Genomic DNA, 25,884 nt, shown 5'->3' with positions numbered 1-25,884 from the left:
CTGCATTGACACTGAGCTTTTCTTAAATAATGCAGATATTGCATGCTAACAGTGCAATCCTATGCTTGCCTACTCAGAAGCAGTGGTGCATCCTGGCTCCAATTTTAAGGACAGGGTACTTTAGAGTTCTGGCTGGTTCTGACTAAAACCCAGAATGGATTTACTGCCCCACTGAATTGGGAGTCACCAGTCTCCACTGCTTAGACGTAGTCCCATTGTTTCACACATAGGAGTGAACAGAATTGCAACTTTAGAAATTAACAGTATAATCCTATGCACATTTAGGCCTTAGCTAGACCAGGCTATATCCCGGGGCGAACCCACATGATCCCCTGTCCACATGATGCACAGGGGATCCTGGGATCAGGGAGGGATCATCCCTCCCTTGCCCTAGGATACAGCCCTACACTCTGGGCCTGCTTTTTCTGCAGTCTCGGGCTGAGCCCGAGACCGCAGAGCATGTGACCTATTTCCACGGGTTTACCCGGTTCCATGCGATTACTCATGCAGAGCCAGGAGCTGCGCACAGGGTGCAGCACTCCATACGAGCAGTGCACCCATCGGGGATAGGGTGGGGGGAGCAGGGAAAGTAGTTAACAAAAATTTTTGAAAAAACTTTACCTTTGCACATGAACGTTCGTGCACTCCGTCTCCTTTAAAAAAAATGGCGGGTGCGACGCCTCTCTTCCTGAGGTCATTGCACCTTATGTGTAAATGGGGGCGAGATCTCACATTAATCCCAATGTAAGGTCTCCCCTCCTCTCCCCCAGACTTTCAGGTAGGTCTAGCTAAGGCCACAGACAGAAGAAGTCCTACAATTTCAATGGCTGGCTGGGGAATGATCTCAGTTGTAGGACTTTTTTTGATCCAGGGCCATGACACTTTGAAAACGGTTTGAAAACTGTATCTGGAGTGTGTCCAGTGCCCCAACAGTTGTCACTACTGTTATAAACCGTTTTAAAGCAGTAGTGTAGATCCTGCCTAAATGTGCATTGAATTACACGCTAAGCCTTTAATTGTGTTTAATGTAGATATTTAACTTCTATAGTAAAGAAATACATCAGTTTTGTATTTTTTAAAAAAAACACACACCAAGAACTGAGAATGCTAATTGGCACTATTATTTAATGCAGCAGCAAACAATAACATAATACAAGTGCCCAAGAAAATACAAATAAAATAGTCCTATGCTGATACTGTGATATAGTTTCACCATCAGAAGGTAGGGTACTCCCCACAATTTATCCTGTCTCTTAGAATCTGTGAATTGATTTCATTGTCATAGGACTGCTTCTGGTTTAGTAGTGGAGGGGTAAAGAAGCTAATTTGTTTAACAGTATGACCTCATCAAGTCTTTTATCTAGCAGTTTCATAAGCAACTTTGTTACCCCCAGAAGAACTAGCTTACTGTTTTGAATGGCTTAGCTAAATAGAGCATGGAGTAGCTGACCTTATAAGGAACCATTAAGTTCTCTTTCTTCATACGTCCCACAGAAGTTGATTCACTATGATCAGCTTTCAAGACTTCAGCCTGTTTAGGTAGTATAGGGGATGCTATATGTTAGTAGGTGCTTTCACATGGGATCACAATACACTTGTGCTGGTTGCTAATTAGTTTCTGGGCACAACTTAAGGAGCTGATAATTACCTTTAAAACACTAAATGGCTTGGATCCAAAAACCTAATAGGCTGCCTCTTCCTGTACCAGTCTTCCTTCCACCTAAGATCAGAGGACAGACTTTTCTCTATAGCCTTAGCTAGACCTACCTTTTGTTCCGGGGGAAAGGAGGGGAGACCTCGCGTTGCGATTAACGCAAGAGCTCACCCTCATTTATACATAAGGCACAATGATCTCAGGAAGAGAGGCGTCATGCCCACCATTTTTTAATTTTTTGAAAGGAGACGGAGTGCATGAACGCTCGTGCACAAAGGTATGGTTTTTTTTTTAAAAAAAAACACCTACTTTCCCCACTCCCCCCCCCACCCTACCCCCAATGGGTGCAGAGCCGGGTAAACCCGTAGAAATGGGCCACATGCTCCGTGGCCTCGGGCTCAGCCCGAGACCGTGAAAAAAGCAGGCCTAAAGTGTAGGGCTGTATCCTGGGGCAAGGGAGGGATGATCCCTCCCTGATCCCGGGATCTCCTGTGCGCACAGGGATGGGATATAGCCTGGTCTATCTAAGGCCTATGTCCAACCTATGACTGGCTGTGACAAGGGCATTCTAGGTGCATCCACCTAGGAAGTCCTTGTCACAGCCAGTCATAGGTGGGACATAGAGAAGTGTCTGTCCTCTGATCTTAGGTGGAAGGAAGACTGGTAAAGGAAGAGGCAGCCCATTAGGTTGCCACATGAGAATCATCCCCTTTTTATTCACCTTCTGCCAACTAAGGATGTCTTGTACCAGTGCAACCTATCAATGGGCATGTCTAGACCAGGGGAGAGAGGGGAGAGGATCTCACGATATTCTGCTCGCGAGATCCTCCCCTTTGTACAGATGAGCACATGACATCCCAGGAGGAACGAGTGATGTTGCGCCTGCCATATTTTGTTTTTACAGCAGATGAGTGCACGTACGCTCTGACAAAAAAGTAAGTTTTTAAAAAACCAAAAAAACTACCCAATTCCGCTCCCCCTCACCCAACCCCAATGGGCATGGAGCACCTGAAGTGCTCTGTGCCCCATGCCTGGTTCCCACCTCCTCGTGTTTACTCAGGATGGGCGTCCACACCTCCTGCGGTCTCGGGACAATCCCGAGACCGCAGGAAAAAAACAATCTAAAAGTGTCCCCAAGGTATCCCGGGGAAACAGAGGGATCATCCGTCCCTGCTCCCTGGATCCCCTGTGTGTCATGTGGACACATAGGGATGATCGTGGGACAATCCGTGGGATATCAACTGGTGTAGACATGCCCAATGTCTACTCTAAACACTGTTGAGTTCCATGGTTTTTACTGCCAGGTACATCTGTGTAGGATTGTAGCCTGAGTAGAACAAACAGCTGGAAACCCAAATACAGAGTACAACAATAAAATACTATCCTGGGCCTGCCTATGCATACTTTCATATGGGCCTTTCTCATAAGCCATGCCAGATCATGTGACATCTCCTGCTCCTCAGGTAAAATGAGAACAAAAGGCCACGAACATAGTGGCTATATACCTTATATACCATCACCAACTATATACCCTAACAAAGCCCATCCCTGGTGCTTCACTACCACCATGTAATGGAATGTCAAAGGTAGAGGTGACACTTTTTACACAGGCCCATCTGAAATATATCTGTCATCTCCGGAACTTTCTCCTGATGTTCACGATCGTATCTCAGCATGTCTTTCAGATATCTCAGCTTGGCTGCTTCATCGTCGTTTGAAACTTAATATGGCAAAGACTGAATTGCTTGTTTTTCCTCCTAAACCTTCTCCTCATCTCTCATTCTCTCTTACTGTCAATGATGTTACGCTTACTCCGGTCAAGGAAGCTCGTAGCCTTGGCTTTATATTTGACTCCTCGCTCTCCTTTATTCCTCATATTGAGGCAGTAGCTAAATCTTGTCGTTTTTTCCTGTATAATATTGCCAGGATTCGATCATTTTTGTCTGTCTCTTCTGCCAAGACGCTTGTTCATGCGCTGGTTATTTCACGGTTGGACTACTGCAACCTTCTTCTCTCTGGCCTTCCTTCTTCTCACATCACTCCGTTGGTTTCTGTTCACCACTCTGCCACAAAGATCATCTTCTTGGCTCGCCACTCTGACCATGTTACTCCACTTCTGAAATCTCTTCATTGGCTTCCAATTCACTTCAGAATCCAATATAAACTTCTCCTGTTAACCTTCAAAGCTTTTCACGGTCTAGCTCCTTCCTATCTCTCCTCTCTCATCTCACACTATTGCCCCGCTCGTGTTCTTCGCTCCTCTGATGCCATGTTTCTCGCCTGCCCAAGGGCCTCTACTTCCCTTGCTCGGCTTCGTCCATTTTCTTCTGCTGCCCCTTACGCCTGGAACGCTCTTCCAGAACATTTGAGAACTACAAGTTCAATCGCAGCTTTTAAAGCTCAACTAAAAACTTTTCTTCTTCCTAAAGCTTTTAAAACTTGATGTTGTGCAGACTTTATACTGTTAGTTTTACCCTACCCTGTGCCTGCTTACCCTACCCTGTGCCTGTTGGCATTCTCTTCCCCTCCTTATTGTTTTACTATGATTTTATTAGATTGTAAGCCTATGCGGCAGGGCCTTGCTATTTACTGTTTTACTCTGTACAGCACCATGTACATTGATGGTGCTATATAAATAAATAAATAAATAAATAAATAATAATAATAAAGCTCTCTTTTCCCTCCCACACAGCTAGGTCTTTTATGACCTTGAGGCCAGAGACACACAGAGCCATTTTTTTCAAGATAAGCCCGACTATTGTCCCTTTAGGTACTGGTCAAATGCCTATGTGCCAGCCAGCTCTCCTATCTGGGCTTCTCACAGGGCTAATCATGTCTAAGATGCTGCTACAAAGAAAGAAATGAAACCTAAGAAAGAAAATGGAGTCACTCTGGTCCTTTACTCAGGGGGAGTGCTGATAACCAGCAAAATCACAGCTGGGGAGGGAACTATTACACTTCCATGTCCAAAATGGGGGAGAGTTCCCAATAAATTATGACCTTTCCAATAAAAGAGAGAGAGAGAGAGAGAGAGAGAGAGAGAGAGAAGAAAATAAATCTGCTAGCACTTTACAGTGTGAAGGGTAGCTTTGTCTTAATGTAATATGTAGTTTGATTCTAAGTCTTTTCCCAGCATGGCTTTTGAAGACTGGCTAGCTTGCCTATAATATTCTTTGGTTGGAGTTCAGTGTGAAGGAAGATGGTAGGCTATCTGTAATTAATCAGAAGCAAAGTGGAGCTAGTTTCTGGGCCAAAGTGCCTCCTTGTTCATCACAGGCTTGCTCTTATGTAAACATGCATAGGATTGTAGATATCAAACTTAGTGGAGTTTATTGCTATGCAGACATTTATAGGATTGGGTTGCATTCCCCCCCTCCCAAAACTAGGGCAAGATATTTACACAGTCCCTGAAATAGGGTGACCATATGAAAAGGAGGGCAGGGCTCCTGTATCTTTAACAGTTGTATAGACAAAGGAATTTCAGCAGGTGTCATTTGTATATATGGAGAACACATATGGAGAACACAGTTAAAGCTGCAGGAGCAGCTTTATGGTGCTATATAAATAAATAAATAAATAAATAAATAATAATAATAATAATAATAATAATAGGAGCTATCGTAGAGTGACCAGATTTAAAAGACGGCAGGGCACCTGCAGCTTTAACTACTGTGATGAAGAGGAAATTTCACCAGGTTCTCCATATATCCAAATGACACCTGCTGAACTTCCCTTTTCAATACAACTGTTAAAGATACAGGAGCCCTGTCCTCCTTTTCATATGGTCACCCTACGTGAAAAGCATTCTATTTTCTGAGGTGTATACTATTTGTACCTGCTTTCCCTAGTCACACAAGTAGAATGCAGCAAATGTACAATTCTTATTCTGTAGATGCTGTGTTATTTATGTGAGTTATTTGTCTAAAATCCCACTCTGAGAAAAAGAGCACCATCAGACGAGCATTTTATCACACACTCGCCACTGCCCAATTATGGATGTTTGTATGTCCTCCTCTGTCGAAAAATAGACCCCTTTTAATCTGTCTTTTTTTAAAAAAACAACAACAATGTGCCGCCATTTCCTGCTGTGTGCAGGAAAAGCGGCATGATATAAATGGCTCCTGAATGCGCCACATTGTCATTGCTGCTTCCTCTTTCTCTCCCCATGTAAAGAGACTGTCAGTATTGTGGGACAGCAGCAGGAGGCCATAGCGACGGTAGGGAAATGCAAAAATCCACCCATCTGATGATGCTCACACTATTTTAAGTGTAATTTTCTTTTCCTTTAAATTGCATTATCTGTGCTCTCTCTCCACCCCACCCCCCCACCTCTGCTTCTGCGAATAACTGCTGAGTCTTATCAGGACAAATGTTGCAAAATGTTCTTAGCTCTCTGTGAAAAACAAACCAAGGAACAAAAACAAGAAAGCATAACAAAAACCCCAAAACATTGGATGGAATAAATCTCTAAAAAGGAGAAAAAATAAAATCCATCTAAATGGAAGTTTTATTGTTAATTATGGTCTTACAAAGTAGGCATGCTATTTTGAGCTACTTCCTAAGGTAATGGAATAAAATAATATTATGACTATCTACTCACATTGATTAACCAAGAGGTATCTTGAAGATCTTACAGGGGCAAATTGTTGTTTACACCGTTTGTCTTAAAAGAGCTGATAAGGTAGTGTTGGAGAAAAACAGACACACACATTATGAATATTACTCATTTGTGTCTGTCCTTTGCAGAAGTACTGAATAAAATGTTAACAGGATACATTCAAATATAAGATCTGATGAGAGATTATATTGCAGTATTATACTGCCCACTGTGTGACATTTCAGAAACTAGAATACAAAATTAAGATGATATCTTTTTATTAAGTCTGAACCTTTCAGATTTATTTCAAGCTTGAAGGCTGCATACTAACTACCAACTATATATATATATATATATATATATATATATATATATGAATATTTGCAGTTATATGGCCAGGTTCACACAATCCAAAACAGAATATCATGGCTTTACAGAATTCCAACACCCTCAGTTTTACTGAAGTATTATAAACTTGGACACAGCCTCCAACAGATTGAGGGTAAAAAGCCTTACCCTGCCCCATCTCCTTTCTCTCTTCCCATCCTCTCTCTGCTAAACTCAAATTTTAAATTTGGGCAGTTAAAGTGAAATAAATGCATCTAATATTTATTTCACCCGAACTGCCCAAATTTAAATTTAAATGAGCATCATTTAAATCCCCTTACCCTCACCCTGTGAAGTGCTAGTAGACCATTTTGCCTGCACCCAACTGCACTAGAGTGTTAGTGCAAATGAGAACCTTGTTCCTGTCACTCAGCAAGTCCCTTGTAGGGTTATATGGGGATTTTAGTTTGGTTCTCAAATCTTGCAAACATGTCCCATTTACAATCCTGAATGCGAATGTGAACAGGGGCAAATCTACACAAGTGCTCATAACATTGTTTATTACCAATGGAAATGTTATATTTATTAACGCTTTAAAACGTCACGGGACACACTCTGGGAATACAACGTAACTTACTTTTCTCTTTCCCATTAGTAATCCATTAAACCAGGACACACTGTATGTTGTGTCGCTGTAGCTTGGCGTTTCTGTTCGTTACTCATTTCAGTGATCTGCCCACTTCCTGTTCTCCTGCTTTCACCCTCCCCCCCACCCATTTTCTAAGATCTCTGTGCAGGAACAACTGTCATTTTCAGTGCCAAAATCAACACCACACCCCTAGGTCAACAACTGGCTAGAAATGAGGTTTGAAATTTAAGAGAGACATATCAATAACTAAGAAAGGGGGCATGTACGACAACCTGCAATGCTTTTACAATGTGAAAAACGAATATATATATATATGATAGAAAAAAGAAGAAAATGATGAAGATACAACGTGTCCCAAACAGTAATCTGAGCCCTTCAATAAGATTTTTTTTTAAAAAAAAAAATAAGTGTAGATCCATCCCAGGAAAGCTTTTTTCCTTGAAACGTTCACAAATTCTGGAATTTGAAATTGTGCTACATTAAAAAAAAAGAAGCATTTTCATGCTTCAGTAGGTAAAGTGATCACTTTTGAAAAATACACAAGAAATGTGCACTTTTCCATGTCCCCAAAAATCTTTTCTTGCTAGTTGGGGGGCACACTGGAATAGTATGGGATATGCTATGGAGAGGTACAGAAGATAGGAAGGTTGGTGAAAATTGGGAGCTTCGCCTTGTCTGAGCAGAAGCAGTTTCTGTTACTGCAATAACCCCCAACGCAATATCTTGAGGGGAAAGTACTGAAATACCCCTTCAGAGAAATGTCTTGGTATTTGTGGAGCTCAGGTGATGGAGAACATTTTTCATTCTGTGCTCTTTTGTGATATTTATGTCATTCCCAGGAAGGAATTCACTGAACCACTGTTGGATAGTTTGGTTGATTTTCCCAACAATTCACCATTACATTGAGAGCCAAAAGATTTGCTTTTGTGAAAAACTGAGAACATTTTCTTTGCCATAAACTGTCAAAATGTACATATGTGTTAAGATGGTCCTTTAAACATATAGACTGCTAACATGTACTTTGCTTGATCTCACTTTGGGTGCAATTTTGTTAATTTTTGTTTTATCTAAAAGCCTAGACAAATTTCTTTTATCTAAAAGTCTAGGGCCATAGCTAGATGGGGTGATATCCCGGGGATTGTCCCTGTGCATCCACATGATGCACAGAGGATCCTTGGTGCAGGGAGAGATGATCCCTCCCTTTCCCTGGGATATCACCCTACCCTTTTTTGGTGTTTTTTCCACGGTCTTGGGATAATCCCAAGACCACAGAAAGTGTGGCCCACCGTCGCGATTTGTCCTGGCACCTCGTGAGTAACCACAAGGAGCCAGGCACAGGGCTCAGAGCTCCTCAGGAGCTCTGTGCCCATTGGGGGCCAGGTGGGGGGAGCTGGGAAATTATTATTTTTTAAAAAAACTCACCTTCTGCACACAAGTGCTCCCTCTCGGATAAAATGGTGGCCGCGATGTCATGTGCCATATGTAAACAAGGGCGAAGATCTCGCAGTCATAAAATTGCGAGGTCATCGCCCTTTTACCCCCCTCGACTAGCTGAGTCCTAAGTTTCTAAGCTTAGGGTATGGCTGGTTCTGTGAGTAAAATTAAACAAGCCCTAAACTGCATGGAGAATGGACACGATACATCCATGAGAAATAATCCACATCCACTTAAATATGTACTTCTTATCTATTTTAGCATCACGTTCATTTCTCTTTCACAACATTTCAGAATACCTGTTGCACCTGCTGCACTTCCTGCACTGATTACTACTGCATTGATTTTAGATTCCTGACACACTCTCATCATTTCCAATGATGTCTTTGTTTTGCTGATCCTCTGTCATGTATTTTTTTTCCATTCACTGTTTAACTTGTGCACTGGGAATTTTCTGATGCCTTGGAAACTTGTCTTTCAGTTTTTAACCCCTCCAAATTGAGCCCCTGAGTATAGTTGCGGTATAGTTCTACTTCTATTTTGAACAGCTCCACCAATGCTCAGATCAGGGAAGCAAGCACATGACATGATAAAAGGCGAACATATGTTGAAATTACAGGAGGCTATCAAACTACCCTATTGACATTTGACATGTGTCATTCTTAGTTCAATAGCTGTCCCAAGTCTCCCATATTATGAAACTAGAATTTCTACACCCTATGGTGAAATCAATGATCTGGCTGGCCCATTCCCAATACCTTTTTGTTTCACCTGTAAACAACATTATTCATCTATAGGAAAAGGTGTCTGCAAGAAAGAACTGTCTGTACAAGGCAGCATGGAGCATAATCATAGAATCATAGAATAACAGAGTTGGAAGGGGCCTACAAGGCCATCGAGTCCAACCCCCTGCTCAATGCAGGAAACCACCCTAAAGCATCCCTGACAGATGGTTGTCCAGCTGCCTCTTGAAGGCCTCTAGTGTGGGAGAGCCCACAACCTCCCTAGGTAACTGACTCCATTGTTGTACTGCTCTAACAATCAAGAAGTTTTTCCTGATGTCCGGCTGGAATCTGGCTTCCTTTAACTTGAGCCCGTTATTCCGTGTCCTGCACTCTGGGAGTATCGAGAAGAGATCCTGGCAGTACTAGATACACGGGTTATCAGCCAGCAAATCATTTGTGAACTGCCCAAAGTGCTTCGGCTATTGGGCGCTATAGAAATGCAATAAATAAACAAACAAATAAAATAAATAAATACTCTGGAGTAGCCCTTTAGAGACATACTACCCTACCAGTAGTAAGTCCCATTGAATTCAATGAGGTTATTCTCGGATAATACAAGACTTCAGCCTAAATAGTTCCCCGCCCTGCTAACTTTTTACAGAGCAATCCTTACCTCCTCAAACAGCTGTCGAAAAGGGGTAAGGATGGGGTGATGGTCTTATCATCTGCTGGTGATAAGACAGTGGTAGGCTCTGAAATGGGGTGTTACAGAAGCGGGACGGTGGAGGTTTTGTATCCATTGAAGCCAAAGCCACACAATTCTCCCATAAACTCTCAGGATTCCCCCCACCCCCACTGAAACCAACTGAAAGGCTTTTAAAAATAAAATCTGCCAGAGCCCATTCTCCTTTCCTGCCCGGTCGATGGAAACAGGCAGGGCTTTGAAAGTGGTAGGGCTTCTCCCCCACTTCAGTCTCCCTTCAATTTAGAACTAATCTCTTCGTTACATTTCACAAAAATCTCTAGTTAAAGTCTAGTTTTGGATGGTTATTCTTATTTTTAATTTTAATAAGCGCGTGACTCTGAATGTCAAATCACTCTTAAGACGACCCTACAGTATTGATCTGGAAAGGAGTGCTTTAGAAAATGTATGAATTCCAGAGTGAGCATATAACTCAATTTTAGGAGACAGGGATTGAAAATACATCTTTTATACAGTAGCAGTAATGTAGCACTGTGACAGAAAGATTTATTACAGACATTTAAATCATTGATAAAATGCCCAGATTTATTTATAAAAATTACCACCTTCATTATGGGTCATTTTCCCACTGTATATTCACTGGTATAATATTAATTCTTCTTGTTTGGATTTCATGGGCACACATAGATTTTATTTTCATACTTTTCATTATTATTTTATTTTAATGAATAGGGAGCATGAATTCAGGTGCAAGAACTGTAATTATGAGCTCAAATTAGCAGCTAACACATCATTATGCAACCATGTTTTGATATCAACTAACAATTACACCAATAATTTATTGCTGTTATGCTTGGTTAACTAAGTATACAAATTCTGTATTGCTAAGGATTAATATACTATGGCAGCAAGAACAGATATGGTTCTTTGCCATTTCTAAAGCCAATTTGGACGCAGAGCTCAAAAGGAACCATTTTGGGTCTTTTCATATAATGAAGTTACAAAAGTTGCCCAAGGGTTGTTAATCTGAGATTCCTCAAATGCAAAGAATCAATTTGTATGAGGGTTTTTAATCCAAACTTAAATGTATACAGCCGTCCCATTACAGAAGTGATTGATTGCATCTCTATCATCCTATCCACTGTGGATTCAGCAGCAGTTTTTGCCTCTAAATCTGCTTCTGTGTTATGGCACATAGATATACTTTAAGCTAAGGGCCTGCCCCTATAAGTATGTTTATATCAACGCACCTAATTAGAAGGAAAGAGGGATCTACTGCTAAAGTGTGACCCGAGAGCCACTCATTGGACATGATATTGGATACCTTTTCAGAAAGGGATGCAGGTAGAGTTGCTACCTTTAAATTTTATTTCTTTTATTGATCTAAAGTATTTCTTGGCCTACTTTCAGAGCAGAACCCCCACCCCAGGCAACGCGCAGCAATAAAACATAAACCCAGCATGATATTAAAAATGATAAAACATGATAAAAACAGTAAGAATACAATTAAAACAGCAATAAAAACAATAATGAAGCTAGCATGGAAACCAGCAAGAAAAGCAATCCTAGTAGGAAGACAGAATAAAATACTATGTTTTCAAGGTCTTCTTAAAAACCTCCAATGTTAGAACATGGTGGACCCCCCCCCAAAGGCAATGTATTCCAGAGGGACCCCTTATGTGTGGTCACCCACCTAACTGTTCTCACAGGTGGGCAAATGAGAAGGTCCTCTCTTGTTGATCTTAAAGTGCAGGCAGGCTGATATGGGTGAAGGCATTTCTTCAAGTTATTTATTTATTTATTTATTTATTTATTTATTATATTTATATACCTCCCCATAGCCGAAGCTCTCTTGTAGTGTGACCATATGCCAAAGTTTTCCCTGGATTCGTCTGGGCTTTTTTCCCCTCCTGGGATGTCTGGGGGAGGGTTAATATTTTAAAATAATGTCCAGGTTTCTGATGTCCCAGCAGCGCTGGGAATTCTGGCTGTTGACATGTTCAATGGAGTGTCAGAGGCCTTCCTCACCTGTTGCTTCTTCCAAGCTGGCCCAGGTCCCTTACCTGGGATAGGGGAACACAAGTGGTTTTGCTGCCAAAAAGGGATGTGAGCAGCAATGTCTGGGCTAGGGGGCAAGGTAATATGTGAGTGCATAGTGAACCGCCCAGAGAGCTTCGGCTATTGGGCGGTATAAAAATGTAATAAATAAATAAAAATAAATAAATACATAATAAATAGTGTGGCTTGGCTCAGCTTGTTTGAGTGTGCCTGGATCTCCTAGGCTTTGAAAACATCTTTCTGGAGTGCACCTGCTGATTGCATGATCCACGAGGCCAGGCTGTGGTGGCTGGCTGCATAGTCCTCCTTGACAGAAGGGGCTTGCATTTGCTAGAGAAAGGCGAACAGATGTGAAGAAGTGGAGGGGGTTGGTTGTGTTCAAAAGCCACAAAGTGTCTTGTGGCATCTTGAAGACTCACAAAGTGTGCAAACTGCTTGAAACACACCAATAACAAGTACAACAGGCACAGTTTAAGCATTACATGATCAAATTGCCTCGCTGCCACGTTCTGCACTAGCTGACGTTTCTGAACTGGCTTCAAGGGCAGCCCCACATTCAGTACATTACAGTAGTCCAGCCTGGACATCATTAGTGTATGGATAACTGAGGCAAGATCTGTTCTCACCAGATCTTAGCAGGCAGCTTAATCCTGGACAACAGTCTCATGGGCTTGCTCAGTTAGTGCAGAGTCCAGACTATGCTCTCATCCTTTAGGGTAATGCAACCCCATCTAAGACCAGTTGCAAACTTCGACCCAGAGTAGTTGGTTTCCGAACACACAGTACCTCCATCTTGTCTGAATTATTTTTTAGCTTATTCACCCTCATCCAGCCCCAAACAGCCTCCAGACACTGTTACATTAGCTAGACAGCGTCCCTGGGATCTGTAGATGGAAATGAGAGGTACAGTTGATAACACAATTGCATACTGATGATAGTTCAGCCCAAACCTCCTGATTACTTCCCCCAGTGGTCTCATGTTGACATTAAAAACTATGGGGGACAGAATGGAATTCACGGGCCCTGGGGTGTAGCAAAAGTCTTTCAGCACCACCTTCTAAGATGACCACTCCAGAAAGGACAAGAACCACTTTAAAACTATGCCTCTCAGACCTGCTATATAATCCAGAAGGATAGTATGGTCAATGGTATCAAAGGCTGCTGAGAGACCCAGAAGAATCGACAAGATTGCACTCCCTGCATCCATTCACCACCATAAATGGTGACCTAGGCTGTTTCCATCCTCTAAACAGGCCTGAAACCTGACTGGAACGGGTCTAAATAATATGAATGTCCAACTCCACTTGGAGTTGTAAGGCAATTCCACACTTTAGTACCTTGCTGGTGGTAGTTATCTGAAATCTATATTTGGTTTCTTCGACAATAGCCTCACCACTGCTTCTTTCAATACTGTGGGGACCTCACCATCTCCCAAGGAGGCATTTACCTCCTTGAAAGTCCAGGTACCCAGCTCAGATCTGGCAGATTTCACAAGCAGGTTTAAGATAACAAAATACAGACAACCCAGTATTTTTCTATGTCTGTGGTGGAAAATATCGAATCATCAAAGGGCTTATTGTGACAATAGTGTAATTATGGGCATCTATTCACATGATTTTAATTATGATATGCAGAAATGAAAATAGGTCACTGATGCTTGACGTGCTCACTGTAGCCCCTAATTATTCTCTACAGCAATTTCAGTTTTGTGGGAATGACAAAATAACACTGTATTTCCAGAAAACAACATACACATCCTCATTTTTCATTTCTTTTCCTTTTGAAATCATACTTCATGATTTTCTTTGATGCCTCCAGAAGTCTTCCTTTTTACCTTGTTCATATATGAAACTGAAGGCAAAAGTGATTGAAGTTTGTTTGAGATGCACAATTCTGACTTCAAAATTGGTCAAACTCAGTTCAGAGTAAGGTTTCTACTTATGACTGAGAACTTGTAATATATGAATAAGCCATAAACATTCTAAATTGGTGGCTTACATGTAAGGCACAAACTTGACGGTTTTGTATAAGATCACTATAACAACATATACTAAATAGCAACATTCAAGAAGAGTAATATGAAGAGAGAATTATATGTAGGAGCCATTTCATAATAGAAAGTTGCTTTTTTGTCTCATTCAATAAAGCTAGCAGGCACAAAGAAAGAAAAAGAAGGCTGATTAAGATAAGAACCTTATTTCTAGATTGCTTTCTAACTACTTGAAAGCTACTATATTGTAGCACCTACATGCCACAGTGTTCTTCAAGTGGAAAAGACAAAGTAAATGGAATGGTTTGTTCAGGCAAAGGGCAAGAGTTCTTTTAAAAACATTATTTTTACAAGCTCCGACAAGAACAATACCAATTTCTTATTGAAAGGCACTTGGTGTTAAATTTGGTTTCTAGCAGGGTTTACTTTTTATATTAAAATACCATGTGAACTGAAGAGGCCAGCTGCTAGCTCTGGCTAACAGTGAGTTTAAGGAGCCGGGAATTTAACAAAAGCTAAATTTGCAACAGAATGTTAACAGCAACCAAAGAAAGAAAATCATTCACCTTTAAGACTGGGCATTTGGAAAACCAGTCATGCCATGAAAATATACGTTTGCTGGGGGTCCAAGGTGGTCCAGATATCGAGAGCTTTATTGCATTTCTTCATCAATTAATACCCGAAGCTCCTTAGATAAATACAATCAAGGGTCCAATATATAATCAGAGATTCTACACACTCCCAAATAGTGTGCAGAATAGCAATAGATAAAAGGAAGGACAATAATCTACTCCCACAAAGTGCTGGTAGAATAAGACATATCGACCGTATAGCATAGTGAAATGTGGAATTACTTTGGGATGGAGGTGGGTTAGGAACATTGATATATCTAGGATTAGCACCAAAGTGTGTGCGTGGGAGGGGGGAATCCAAACCTGCCTCTTAGGGCTCATCTACACCATGCAGGATATTCCACTATGAAAGTGGTATATAAAAGGCAGGAGCCACACTATTGCTTTATAGTGGCATTGAAATGCACTGCAGGATCTACACTACTGCTATATAGTGGTACTGAAGTGCACTGACAACTGTTGGGGCCCATTGACACATCTACACCAAGCAGGATATATAACACTATGAAAGTGGTATGAAAGCAGTATATGGTATGTGTCAATGGGCCCCAACAGTTGTCAGTGTACTTCAATATCTCTATACAGCAGTAGGGTGGCTCCTGCCTCTTATATACCGTTTTCATACCGCTTTCATAGTGGAATATCCTGCTTGGTGTAGATGAACCCTTAGATAACAGCTTTTTAACACAGCTTCAGTGAATGGTCTGCATTCAAGACCTTTGTATCTGTGCAAAAAAACTCAGATATAGACATCATTTGCTTAATGTACAAAGCAGCCTGAGTCAGGGTCCTGCCCTAGATATTTTGCTGCCTGAAGCAAAGAACAACATAGTGCTCCTTCACAATCCACACACAGGAGCTGACCATGCTGCCATTGGAACCATCCTCCACTGCACCTGAAAGCTGGGGGGAGGACACCTTCTCAAAACTTGCTGCCTTCCCCCAGCATTTGCCAATGAAGGAGTCTGCCTCAATCCCTAATGGTAGTGTTGGATCCATTTTAGGGCTTCCCTCCTGCAAAAAAAACCCTCACCAACCTAAGTAAAGCAAGTTAGGTAGAACAAGCCCATCCTTATGCCTGTTGATTTGGAAGAAAGTCCCAAAGAGCTCAAAGCATAGGATTGTAGCAGTAGGAAAATATGGACACCACATAAAGTTGCAAAGAAAGGATTTTCCTCCCTCAGTCTCATATCATCCAGTTCAATTGTCCCATCTACTTACTAGGTTACTATATTCAGGTCCGTTCAATCTGGAGTTAACTATTAAATAATGCAATGCAGTTTGCAGATAAAAATACTCAGGCAGAAAGACGTTAGAGGATAGATGTACAGTATGTGTACATCATGGTCTCCTTAAGCTAGCCTGTCCACAGTTAGGGCAGAGTCTAAGCTGGAAGGATCATCAGCTTCCTTTTGTTGCAATTACTGACATATGTTTCACCTGATCTCATCTTCTAGATGTTAATAGTTTGGTGCATGAAGTCATGTAGATGTTAGATCCTTATTCCTCTAACATGTGAAGAGAAGCTGAGAGGAATGAGTTTCCTTTTGTTCTCTGCTTCAATGCTTCTCTGGGAAAGGAATCAATCCCAACTCCTTTAAACAGTATGATTACTAAGTGCATCTGCACTTATGATGCACAGAAACCCATGCACACATCCATAAATACACCTTGGCACTGCATAATGCTAAATATATTAAATGTGTGGTACAAATGTGACCAGTCAGAACCTGTTAGGCCAATCAGATATTCTGCAGAAATGTGTGGATCACTACCAAGGTAAACAATATTCCTGGCAGCATTTTCACCCTTACTTCTATCTTGAATAGACCAGTGAAAAGGTGTGCCAACATTTAAAAGACTCTTTGAGCACCCATTACAAGGTTATCAGAAAGTTAAATTTCTGCAACATACTATTTTGTATTACAAAGGAAACGAGCCAATAAAGTTTAATATTGCTGCAATGAACATGGGGGTGAAGGTTTCTGTGTTCTGCAGGACTCATTTTAACTGATGTGCGGTCATGGTTTATAACATTGCCTACATAAAAATTAAATAGATTTTTTAGAAGCAATAACATTGACTGATTTGGAGAACAATGGCAAAAAGGAAGCTATTCAGAAAATTAAATAACTTATACAAGCTATTGTAGAAGTCCATTACTTTGCACTTTTTAATTGGAGAGACTAAAAAGTGAATAAATCACCACCGAGAGCTTCTCTGCTCCTGGTAGAGAAATGCTAAGCGATGTGTCAAACACATGTAATACAATCCCAGAAAAGGGCCTTTTCTATAGCAGCTTTCAGATTTGTCCTGGGAAATTTGCCTCACTTCTTCTCTTATGGTAGGGTGACCATATGAAAAGGAGGACAGGGCTCCTGGATCTTTAACAGTTGCATAGAAAAGGGAATTTCAGCAGGTGTCATTTGTATATATGGAGAACCTGGTGAAATTTCTTCTTTATCACAACAGTTAAAGCTGCAGGAGCTATACTAGAGTGACCAGATTTAAAAGAGGGCAGGGCACCTGCAGCTTTAACTGTTGTGATGGAGAGGAAATTTCACCAGGTTCTCCTACATATACGTATGACACCTGCTGAAATTCCCCTTTTCAATACAACTGTTAAAGATACAGGAGCCCTGTCCTCCTTTTCATATGGTTCTATACTGCCCAGAGAGCTTCGGCTATTGGGCGGTATAGAAATGTAATAAATAAAATAAATAAATAAATATGGTCACCCTACTTATGGTCTTGATGAGGATTTTTCTGCTTAGGCAAGCATTTGGCTTGTATTGTTTTGATAGTCTTAGTCTTCCTTTTTGTTTCATGATGGTTCTGCCAAGCTGTCTTCGAGCTCATTTTATGGGATTGTTATGATTTAGGTATATTTTAGGTATTTTTTTTAATGTAAGGGACTTTTGAACACTGTTTAAGTAGGAAGTCAGGATAAAAGTCTTGTAATATACAAACAATAACTAGATGAAATAAATTACAAATCCTATGCAAGTTTCATCAGAAGTAAATACTACAAAGTTCAATAGAATTACTCTCTGGAGAGGTTTAGGATTGGCAGCTTTAGGGGCAAACAAAATACTTTATAGGAGCTCCATGTGCTTCCAATGCCTTTTACTTTATGAAAAAGCAGCAGTGCAGGGAATAATCCCAGGCAAATGGAGGGGTCGTCGCTGCCTGCTTCCGGGATCCCCTGTGTGTCATTTGGATGCACAGGGATGATCCTGGGACAATCCTGGAGAAAAAGGCAGATGTAGAAATGGCCTAAGTGTTGGATCCCCCTTTCCCCCTGTGCTGAGACTCCAATCCAAATTCTACATTTGTGGGTGACTTTTCAGAAAGTAAAAAACAGCAGGAGCTTCAAAAACCGAGCTCCCATGTCACATCTCATTTGAACTTTAGCTATTGATTCAAGAGATCATGTTAACATACTGACAGTTCATATATTCAAATGCCTCATCCATTCCTACACCCCTCCTTTCCCCACATGAAGTTCCCCCACCATTTTCAGAATTAACTTCCGTTAGTATTATGTCTGCACCAAGGCCAATCTTAATCACATTTAGCTTTAAATAATGTTTGTCAACTAGTTTTCAAAAACCCTGCTTAAAAGTTAGTTATGATTACTGTTAACCTCTATGCAGACATAATTGTACACCGTAATTAATGGTGAAAAGAGAAGGGAGGCAAGAATTTACACAAAAAGGGAGGGAGAACACCCCCTGCGTATTCCATATTTCTTAACCTAGGTTAAGAAATCAAGGTGTGATCCTGCACTGAGCCTAGTGGTGCAATCCCATGACGATTCCTGTCAGCCTCCAAACTTGGAGGCTGATGGGAGTCCTATGCAGAGCGGGAGCAGAACAGAAGCGATCTTCACCTCCACGCTCCAACCTGCTTGCGCAATTTTACAAATCTCTCAGTGGCATCTCAGAGTGGGAGAGAAGGAGGCTGGTGGGCCATAGAAAACAGCATAATGCTGATGGCTTTGTTTTCTTTCCTCCCTGCCCCCAAGAATGCCCCTTTTTCCCACCTCTGGACTCTACTTTTGGAGCAGGGAGAGGTAGCTGGAGCGGTTCTCCATGCGGGCTAGGAGGGCAATAGGGAGAAGAGCGTGGTTTCCTGGATCCCAGCTTGGAGCCCTTTCTATGAGCTCGGAGTCAGAGAACTGAATGACCCTATGCCCCCTCAGAAGCGGCCTAGGGTACATAGGATTGCTTCCTGAAAAAGAAGAAAAGGGGGCATGAAGCTAAAATACAAAATAATTCATTCCCTTTCAAAGTAATCTGAAGTTATCTTCTCCTAATTTCCCTGTGATCGTTGAGTTTATGCAGCTATTAAAACATTGGCATGAAAGATCCTCATGAGGACCTTTTTTTGTTGCTCAAGCACTTATCTACAAATGAAAATAAACTTTTAAAAACATTCTGGTTTCAATCCCCCCCTGGTGGGAATAGAGGCAAAATTGTCTCGCTTGAAAATGGGAGTTGTGTCTCCTGGGATTTATATTCTGATGTTAAAAGGAAAGCAGTTTTTCTTAGAAAGTTGTTTGATTATCTAGCATAGAGGCCAAAAAAAAAAATTATTGAATTTTTCAAAAGGTGTTTAAAAGAAATGCACATTATTTAAGGTCGGGCCAAACCTATAGTACTATAACAAAGCTTTGCAAAGAGAGCAACTTCACTCACAAGTCCTAATGAATAATGAATAGTTTTCAATATTGGCATTTTATTCTGCCTCTGGGCAATTGTATAGAGTATGCTGTTGTGTCAGATTCCAGTACAATACAAATTCTCCCTCACTTACAAGATTGCATTTTGCTAATTGGAATAAAAAGGGTAGTTTTACACAATGAAAGTATGTTGGACAGCTCATCTTTAATTTATATAGAAATAGAGCAGGAGGCATGTCAATTTGTCAATATGCCTCAATCTACAACAAAATTACTGCAGTTCCATGCTGAGGTTAGCTATATGTGTTGTTCTATACTTTGTATTGATTTTTTAAAAAAAGCTTTATTATAGGAATCTTACTTTTTACAATTTTGAAGCTAGATTCTAAGCATATTTATCCAAAGGGACTTACTTGCAACTACATCTTTATGGGTTTACAATTTAGAGCACAATCCTATTGATGTCTACTCTGAAGATGCCCCATTGAGTTCAATGGGTTTTATACCCTGGTAAGTATGTGTAGGATTGTTCCACTAGACAATTAACCTACTGCTGTGGGCCAGACCATCATTCGAATCCGAAGTGTTAATTCAAATTGTTCCTCTGTGCCAATCTCAAATCTTTGTTTCTTAGACCAAAATCTTTGCTTCTTAGAACTTAGCATAACCACTTTCCCCCCTGAGGCATCCACACATGCATTCTGTATACAGTAGATCAGCGATGGTTACCTCTGGCCTGTAGGCTAAATGTGGCACACCAGGCTAGGCCATCTGGCCCGAAGGGCCTCAGGTGAGGTGGCGTGCCTCCCCGAAACCTCACCCCCTGAAGGCTAGTGGGAAGGGGAGTTTGTGATGTTATCTCCAACAAGTGATAGGAGATAACATTGGAGATTCCTCTGCAAACAACTCCTCCCAATTGTGAGGGTGAGTGGAAATGAGGGGTAAGTAAAGTCACCCCAGCTGAGGTGCAAGCTGATGGAGCACACCTTCCACTGGCACCTTAGTCAGGGACCTGTCTTTGATCCAACCAGCCTTGCTTCCTGATGTCATTCAGCCCATGGCTTGGCGGAGAGTCGTCCGCCCAACAAATAGTTCCCCACAAATATTCTTGAAATATGTGTTGTAGCAATTCCTTGTAACTTATCAGAATAGTGAAAAATAAGATCCATTTTCTTACAACTCCTTGCAAAATGCATTTCAATAGGCAGGTGTCTATAGAAGAAGGGTCTGTAAGGCACCGATCACAGCTCTGCGGCTTTAGTGGGACCTTTCCTGTTTAGGGCATGGCTAGACATATCTGGTGTAAAGGGACAGAGGGAGGAGGATCTCATGATATGGTGACCGCGAGATCTCCCCCTCTGTCTACATGCGGCGCGCAATGTCCAGGAAGAAAGAGGATGTCGCACCCGCCATTTTGGCTTTTTTTTTAATCGAGAAAAAGCACAGGAGCGCTCCTACAAAAATGTAAGTGTAAAAAAAAGCAACAACCACTCCGCTCCCCCCACCCCACCCCCAATGGGCATGGAGCTGCTGAGGAGCTCCGCGCCCCATGCCTGGGTCTCGGCTCCTTGTGGTTACTCGCAAGGAGCTGAGACAAACCACAACACCCAGCCACACATCCCACGGTCTTGGGACAAGCCCAGGACCATGAGAAAAAATGGCATTAAACTGTAGGGCCATATCCTGGGGAAATGGAGGGATCATTCTTCCCAGCCCAATGGGATCCCCTGTGCGTCATGTGTATGCACAGGGATGATCCTGGGGCGATCCCCAGGATAAACCCTCATCTAGCCATGCCCGTAGAGACAGTCTGCTCAGCTTTTGCAGGAAAAGTTTCCTTCCCTCTCAGGTTTTTTTGTGACAGTTGAGACCCCAACCACAGAGACAGTGCATTACAAGGATTTGCACAATTCTGTTTCTAAAAAAAATATTTTTCCTTAAATGACTATTACTATTATGAAAGACTTCTTTCTCAAGAAAATAAGTTTGCTAGTAATCCTAACACTCATATACCACCACATTCTGTATTTGTTGATTTGTAGCAAGGCATCATGGTGGATGCTCAATATTCTGTTCAGATGCAATTTTTTGACCTCATTCCCTTAAATCTGAAAATCTTATGGCATATGCCTGGCTCATTGAAGTAATGCTTACATATTGTACTCAAGCTGTAAGTGGCATCAACGGAAATTTCAGAAGGATGCCAAAAGTACTTTCTACCTATTTCAGGAGGGAGGAATATTATTAATAAATGATCTGCAACAAGTCATTAGCAATTCAAAATATCTCCCAAGTGGAAATGCCCTTACAAATGCTTTCCATGTTTCAGTTCCTAAAGAATCAAGAATAAATTAAAAAATCTAAGGGCATTTGATCATAGCTTCATGTCCATCCTTGTATTCACAAATTTCTTCAACTGGTGTTCAAACAAAGACAACAATGTACAAATTCCCACTTGCCAAGTGTATTTTTTCTACTGCTGTATCAATAAATTTGTGTCCTAAAATGTACTAATATTAACATTTCAAAAATGAAATCTGGGTTCTGCGATGTGAATTGCAGCTTGAATGAATAATTGCAGCTTAAAACTCAAAGCAATATGTTTGTTACTTATATATCTAGTTATTTATGAAACGTCTTTCTGCCCACAAAGGCCCACAAAGCGATATGCAGCTTTAAAAACACCACTTATCAAAAACAACTAAATTAAAATATCACATCTTTTAAACAAACCAGAGCAGAGTTTAAAAGCCAACTGGATCTACACTGCTGCTTTAAAGCACTTTATAACAGTTTTGACAACTGTTGGGCCCAGGACACACTCCATATACAGTTGTCAAAACTGTTATAAAGCACTTTAAAGCAGTAGTGTAGAAAGCAGTCTTTACAGACCATCTAAAGCTAGGCAACAGTGGTGCTAATCTGACTTCATTAGGGAGGGAGTTCCACAGTTGAGGTGCTGGTACAGAGAAGGTCCTATCCATAAACCTATCAAATTGATATTTTTTGGTTGTGAGATATACAACCAGTCCTCTGAAGAAGTCCATAATTTACAGACTGGCTCATATCCAAAGAGGCAGTCTTTCAGATATCCTGGCCCATAACCACTTAGGGCTTTACAGGTAAAACCCAACACATTAACTGAACATAGAAACAAACTGGACCAGAGGAAGCATTACAAGGATTTGCACAATTCTGTTTCAAAAAAACATTTCTCCAAGATATGAAAGACTTCTTTCTAAAGAAGAGCCATTCTGCTTTACCTGGGCGTATACTGACTTATACTGAGTCAGATCATTGGTTAATTGACACTGATTGGCACTGACTCTCTATTTCTGAGATTCTTCCTTTTCTTACCTCTCACCCCAAATTTCCCTAAATATTCACCACCATTATTCTTTCTTTCTTTTGAGTGGCAGTGGCCATTCCATCACCACCACCACACACATCCAGTGCCTCAAAACAACGCTGAGTCTGGGGCTTTCTGGAAGATGCAAATTGGTGGCCAGCTGCCAACAAAGCTCTTCCTGCCGCCCATTGCAGTGGCAAAACAAACAAACAAACAAACAAACAAACAAAAAGCAGGAAACAAGGAAATAACCTGTTCTACTGCCACTGCCACTGGTGAGCTCTACCAGGAACAAACTGTTGGAGAATTCTCCTCCTGTCAGAGAAATTAAGAAAAATACCCCCACCCCACCCCCTCAACCTTCTCTTCCCACAGATAAGGTGAAGAATTTCAGGAAGCCATTTATGCACATCTCTTATCTGGTCACTTCCACATTGCTCTGTGTGATAAAAATAATAATCTGCAGACTACATTAAAAGAACCACTGTCCTGCATTACAAGTGGTGGCAGCAGCCAGTTTAAATGTGGCCTATTCACAGTGTCTTCAGCCAAAAATATAGTATGTCCTTACATCAACATTTGGACATTTTACCACAGTTATTTAAAGAAAATCCTTTTCTCCCCAATCCTTGTTTTCATAATCTTTGGGGGTGGGGGGTGGGTTGGTTTTTTTTTTACTATTTTCTGATCCCATCTTAATATGGAAATGGTTTAGGTTGTACGTATGCAACTATATGGCATGAAGAACAATTCTTTCCAGCCATGCCTTCTTAGAATTTGTAATTTCTTTAGTTTCCAATTTGGAAGCCACATCACCAACCAATCAGATCAACGTTTGAAGCATATAATCAATGAAAGAGTTATGGTTCCAAATCATAAAACAAAATAATCTTTGCCATTTCTGGGTATAAAATTTAGAATAAGGAAGCAAATAGTAGTGACAGATCCGAAATACCTTGTGGCGTAATCGTACAAGAGGCTGATAGAGTCTGAAGTCATATGCTTCTTTTGCCGGCCATCCTTCCGCACCCAGTAAAGTGCATCCAAGGAAAGAAACAAGTGTCCACCACAGAAACATCTTTTGAAGGCCCTTTCCCTAAACAACAAGAAAGGAAAACGTTACTGCCAGAATCACAGATGCCATAGAATTGTAAAAGTTCCATATAAATAGGAATAACGTTTGAAGCATGTAGACTCGAACAACTGTAGAAACGTAACAGTCCAAAGCCGCTGATGGAATTAGAGTTTATGATGGTTGGTTTGGACGGTACTAAATACTTTATAATCAACATTCAGGATCCATATCCTAGTATGACTAGAGAAAAATAAACCAGAAAAACAAATCAATAAAATAATGAAATTAAGAAGGGGATTGCACTGCAAAATACTTTTTAAAAAATACCTGAAGGGCAGAGAAGGTAGATAAGAGCATGTAACCTTTGTTTTGTTTATGATTGCAGTCTTTTTTCATAATCTGATTATATTATTAATAAGGGAAACCAATTAAAAAAAACTGAGCACATTAACGGTATGCTCAATGAAGAACAGGAGATATGGCATCCTTCCAAGCAAGTTGCTGTTACGAGGCTAAATGAGGCTCATTTAGGCAGCACAAGAAGTTGCCAATACAAGTCTTGGCAGGGACATGTTCTTAACAGGTAGCAGTAATGGGTGATGAGATGAAACAAGATGCACTCACCGCTCCCAAATATTCTTAAAGAGAAGAAAGAGAGAGAGAGAGTTTGCATCACTTTGTAAAATGGATTGGGGTGAAATTCTTACTTCTCTGCGCTGGCAGGCAATGTAACTGCCACAGAGTGTGACAAGTCAAGAAAGTTAATTCATTGAACAACTGGGATGTGTTTGCTTCCTTCCCCATTTGAAGGAAGGGTTTCACTTGACAAATATGATTATTTCCTTCGATTATTTCATGTCTTTGCTGTTCAGTGGGTGATTTCTGTCTGACGAAGATCCTGCTATGAATAGGCTGACCAACTGTCTGGTTTTGCCCAGACAAGTCCGGAAATCCGCACCCTCAACCAGGGTTCGTGGGGAATTTTTAATATTTATTCAATGTCTTGCGGGTGGTGGGGAATATTAATGTCATGCCTCACTAAGTTATTCTGAAGACAGATGACAACATTATTGTGCAATGGGTTTGCATATACAGAAATTTAATAGAAATGAACAGGAAAACCTAGCAGAACAAATTTGCCTAGCACACAGGATGCTAATGCAGCTAAGTTGTGCAAACCTTTCTTTAGTTTCAAGGTGTAAAATGGATGCTTCAGGCCAGTAGATAGCTTGCTTTCTTGTAATTTCAGCTAATGATATTTCACTAGTGTGCTTCATCTTGAGGAATAATTGGGTGGGGGAGCAAGGCAAGCTGGTATTGTTAGACTGTATGACTAGGACTTGGGAGATCTGAGTTTTAGTCCCACACAGCCATGAAGCTGACTGAATGACTTTAACCCAGTCACTGAGACCTTAGCTAGACCTACCTGCTGCCCCGGGACGGAGGAGGGAAGATCTCGTGTTGTGTTTAATGTGAGATCCCTCCTCTGTCTACACGGGACACATGATAACCTCAGCAGGAGAGGCGTCGCATTCACCATTTTTTAAAGGAACAGCAGCGCATGAATGCTCGTGTGCTAAAGGTAAGGTTTTTAAAAAATTAACTCTCTTTTCCCGCTCCCCCCACCCTACCCCCGATGGGTGCAGTACTCCTGAGGAGAGCTGTGCCCCGTGCACGGTTCCCGGCTCCACACGAGGAATCGCGTCGGAGCTGGGTCAACCAGTAGCACCTGGCCACACGTTTCGTGGGGACAAAGGGGAGGGCTATATCCCGGGGCAAGGGAGAGATGATCCCTCCCTGATCCTGGGATCCCCTGTGCATCAGGTGGACGCACAGGGACGATCCCAGGGTTCACCCCAGGATGAAGCCCCGTCTAGCTAAGGCCTTACTCTCAGCCTAACCTACTTCACAGAGTTGTTGTGAGGAAAAATGGAAAAGAGAACAACCTTGTAAGATGCCCTCGGTTCCTTTGCAAGAGGTGGAAAATCAGAATATAATAAATAAATG

At 41.3% G+C, this 25,884-nt stretch overlaps 1 protein-coding gene across 1 annotated transcript in view; it reads right to left on the bottom strand.

Annotated features, from left to right (window-relative positions):
* The window catches only part of FSTL5 (follistatin like 5), a 422,510-nt gene extending 398,616 nt beyond the window's left edge, over window positions 1-23,894 (bottom strand). The window contains exon 1 of the mRNA XM_063135450.1: window positions 23,758-23,894. Within this exon, the coding sequence (XP_062991520.1) occupies window positions 23,758-23,880 (123 nt within the window). The 5' untranslated portion in view covers window positions 23,881-23,894. The remainder of the gene's footprint in view (window positions 1-23,757) is intronic.
* Window positions 23,895-25,884: the final 1,990 nt, after the last annotated feature.

This window comes from Elgaria multicarinata, chromosome 10 (assembly GCF_023053635.1).
Source record: "Elgaria multicarinata webbii isolate HBS135686 ecotype San Diego chromosome 10, rElgMul1.1.pri, whole genome shotgun sequence".
Lineage (NCBI taxonomy): Eukaryota > Metazoa > Chordata > Lepidosauria > Squamata > Anguidae > Elgaria > Elgaria multicarinata.
This window is presented reverse-complemented; position numbering and strand designations above follow the sequence as displayed.